This window comes from Cyprinodon variegatus, unplaced genomic scaffold (genome assembly GCF_000732505.1).
Source record: "Cyprinodon variegatus isolate N-32 unplaced genomic scaffold, C_variegatus-1.0 Scaffold41, whole genome shotgun sequence".
NCBI classification, from domain to species: domain Eukaryota; kingdom Metazoa; phylum Chordata; class Actinopteri; order Cyprinodontiformes; family Cyprinodontidae; genus Cyprinodon; species Cyprinodon variegatus.
This window is the reverse complement of record NW_015150494.1, coordinates 1718471-1722502: the sequence shown is the minus strand read 5'-3', so window position 1 is coordinate 1722502 and position 4032 is coordinate 1718471. Positions and strand designations below refer to the sequence as shown.

At 41.1% G+C, this 4032-nt stretch overlaps 1 protein-coding gene across 2 annotated transcripts in view; it reads left to right on the top strand.

Moving 5' to 3' along the window:
• ncor2 (nuclear receptor corepressor 2) overlaps positions 1-4032 on the top strand; it is a 145108-nt gene that overhangs the window by 34682 nt on the left and 106394 nt on the right. For both annotated transcript variants that reach the window (XM_015370063.1, XM_015370061.1), the window contains exons 2-3: positions 2754-2949; positions 3579-3694. In XM_015370063.1, coding sequence (XP_015225549.1) covers positions 2845-2949; positions 3579-3694 — 221 coding nt within the window. In that variant the 5' untranslated portion in view covers positions 2754-2844. The remainder of the gene's footprint in view (positions 1-2753; positions 2950-3578; positions 3695-4032) is intronic.

The window sequence follows — 4032 nt, the reverse complement described above, 5'->3', positions numbered from 1 at the left end:
CTTTTCTCAGAGGAAAAGATGTTTTTGCTCTTCTCCCGACTGGTTTCGGCAAGAGTAGCCTGGCTTGTGGTTGTGTTTTCGTCGTCGCTCTGTTAGTACGTCATATGCTTTGTTGATCTGATTGGTTTATTTGGCCGGTCTTTCACCAATATAGGCCAATCAGCTAACCAGTATTTTCGTCCCTTTCCAAAATTACTTCAACGGAAGGTTTCCAGATGGATATGCGGAGCAAATCCATCTGGCGGAGTCAGGTTAGTCAAATAGAGGCCTGTTTTATTTGCTGTAATTACTCTCTAGGAAGCTTTTCTAACAATCGGAAAAGTCAGAGCATTAATTTCTCCCTTTACCTTTTTAGTTTTATAACTACATTTCTGATTAATAGAATATTTGGAGGCTCTTATTCTGTTTTGAATGGTGTCGTTTACATTGGTTTAGAAATGGATAGTGAAATTAAAGTGTCCTTGGTGGAAATTGTAATCTAGGAAGTGATAATTGGGGGAATTTGAGTGCACACCAAAAGACCTGGCTATCCTTTGAATATTTCATACAGCTGGTCTTTTGGTCCATCTTTCTTCCTGTTCTGTGCCTCATGCTGCACGGAAACGGCAGGAGTGTTGATTATCTTCTTTGTTGGCAAGAGCAGCAGTGACACGTCACAAGTCCTAGTCAGCAGGTTGTACAATTTCAATGCCGGCCACGGAAATTTGCACACAAACACTTATCTAAGGGGTTTGACACTCTGATATTACATTATAGATATGTTTTTTTTATCTTAATGCAGTCTCTGATCATAAAACTGTGTGAAAGCTGAGTGTAAAGGGAGAATAAATGCTAAAAAACAGAATAATAAGGATCCTTCTAAACTGAAAAGTAATTTATTGAGACATCTTAAAATCTGATGACATCAGAGAAGCTTTGCTGCCCCGGGACCCCAATGACATTAAGCATTACACTAAAGGAGGAAAAATACAGATGATAAAAGATTTTCCATAACATAAAGGGCAAAATATGTAAAAAAATAAAAATTTTGGCAAATTTTTTAACAGCTGTATTAAATACAACTGAAAATAAACATTGTTTTTCTAACCCATTATTAAACTTATTTGCAGAAATTGAGTTGCAACAAGACAGGAACTAATTGGGTAACCAAATAAAAAAAAAAAAAGAAACGCATGGGTTTCAAATTTTTTTTATGTAAAACTATCGTTAAAAGACTGGGTATGCTGCTCTTGTCTGTCTATTAGTTACTCGGTTTTAATTAAGTAGATCTTTACCGTCATGTAGCTCTCTGTTTTTAGATATTTACTCATTTTCTTTTTAGTAAAACAAGAGTAAATATTTAATTTGCGCAGAAGAAGAATTCATGCAAGTTATGCTGCACTGCTGTTATTATGCAAACTACAATAAGATTTTTCCACATTACTATTTTATTTACAATAGAGGCTAAAAATCTGCTTACTTCCTTAATGGGGTGAAATACAGATTAAAGTAAAGTGTGCACAGTTTAACTTGTGATGGCAGCGGGTTATTGGTAAATCTATTACACTAATCTGCTGCAGGGAGAGACAGTCGTTTGCTGTTATAATCTTGCAGAGAGTGATGTTGCCTTAAGGATATATTTATGTGGGATATATTCAGCAGCTCTCATGTTCATTTGATTTTCAGTGCAGAGAACAGCACTTTCCCTCCGTCTTCATTATAGAAAAATCTGGTTAATTAACATAGCTGTAACATGCAGACTTTTTAAAGGCCTTTTTCTGCTGCTTAGTGATGGCTTTAATGCAACAATGATTAGGCTCAATCAGCTACATTATACTGCTTGACTTAAACGCATTAAAATCATATTTTCTGATGATTTACACCTTTTAAAGTTTTGTATTTGTGCAGCCTGATGTCCTCCTTGCTGTTTCTGTGTTTGTATGCTAACTCTAGTATGAGAGGATATATACCATAGATCAGGAGTCTTCAACGTTTTCCAGGCCAAAAAAAACACAAACTGATGGAGAGATTGTGTTCTATCAAACTGGTTCTATAGTCACTCTATTACAGATGGTGTAATGTAAAGTTAGCAATTTCTCCCTGGGATTATTAAAGAATTTCTGATTCTGATTCCTGGTTGATGGGACAGGTGTTGTGAATGAAACGGTGCCCAGCTTGAAAGAGGTGCTGTGTGTCGCTGAATGTGTGCATTGATGACTGAAAGACATCTTCTGCCTCCATTTATCTGTTTACTACAGTGTCTTGAATTCATGTTAATGTGGAAAAAGTTGTGACCCCCATGCAGTACCTCAGTGGACCCCCTTGGGGTCGCGGACTCCCTGTTGAAGACCCCTGGCTTAGAGTGTCAGGTTTGGGCCTGGATGTTTCACATATTTCTACTACTCTCTATTTTATTCAACCTGAATTTAAAAATTCAGTTATTGGGCTGCACCTCTGGGCCGGATCGTTTGTTTCCTCTGATTTCTTTTAGTTTGCTGATCTCTGTATTTGAGTCTGCAGCTTGAAGACAGTGAGCCATTCATTGGGCAGTAGTGGAGGGGTGGAGCGTGGCAGGTGCAGGGACTAAGTCGTCTGTCCTAGAAGCAGAGGGGGGGCTATGAGAGCGGATGATTCTTTTATATCCAGTTTAGTCGGTCAAGCACACTTATACTTGCTTTTCTAACTTCCATAAATGGTTGAATCCATTTATTGTTTTCAGCTGTAATGGCTACCATGATGAAGTTTCTCAGCTGTGTTTTCTATTCCTCCTACAGGTTGCAGGCTAAAAGATCCGGCCGATAATGCGCGGCAGCTCCTTCACATCCTCACCCTCTCCCTGCTTGTAGAGGAAGCGGCTGTGCCAGCATGTCCTCCCATCCCCAGTCCGTGCCACCAGGCCGGAGAACTCTGGACGCAAGGCACCTGCACAACCCTGCCACTCTACCCCTGCAGCTGCAGCGGCCACACGCGGTAAGCACTTTTTAGAGAAACCTCCGACATTTACAGATCGGAAACAGGGTGATTAGAGAGTAAACTGGAGGCAAAACAAAAACTGGTCTAACAGAAGCATTGCCAAGGTGAGAAGGCGGCACACCGGAACAGCCTCCCTCATTACATGTTTGGAGTTTAAAGGTCATGTTGTTATGGTGTCACATAAAGGCCTTCCTCAATATTTCCACAAACATCTCCTAATTATCTGGATTATGTGTGGATCAGGGATAAAGCAGCCTGTGCTTCAAAAGATGAGGCCTCTGGTTGAGCTGAAAACCTTTGATGACCTCCAGCGTTTCCAAGACTTGCTTTCTTGTTGCATGACTGAAGAATTCAAGGCTTATCCCCCAGGGTCCCCCCAGCTGCACCTGTTGCTAATCCCACCACTCCCATTTCTCAGCACATCCAGGTCCAGAAGCAGGTTGATGGGCTGCTCACTGTGCTTCCCAAAGGGCAGGTTTACAGTAGCTGCACGCATTGCCCCATTTATCTAATGGAAAGAGAGAAAAAATAGCTGAACTTTTAACAGGAAATAAGTGAAATGTGTGAATTTGAAATTAGTTTTTTTCCCCCACATCAAAAACCAGGTATTTATTCATTCATTACAGGAAGTGGGACTGGTCGACTTCCACTCGCATCATGCCAGGGACTACAGCTCCCACCTGGCCCAGCCACATCGCCGTCGGCCTTCCTTACTTTCAGAGTTCCAGCCTGGGAATGAAAGGTAACGGCACTTTGCTTCATTGAAACCTATTTCTTCTTCCAGATTTAAATGTATGATGTACAGTGAACCCTCGCTGCAACGCGGTTCACTTTTCACGGCCTCGCTGCTTCACGGATTTGCGTCATGCATGGTGTTCTGCATTCTGATTGGCTAAACAGTCTCTTTACGCCTTCTCCCAAATGTGTGTCAATAAGGGCATGTCGGTTTATAAGGATCTTTTGGCCCAGAAGACAAAAGAGCGACAACTACCGATAACTATGTTCTTCTCTCCAATAAACACACCTGCACTGCAGGCTTTAGAAGAAAAAAAAAACACCACAGAGCAGTGTCAGGATGCA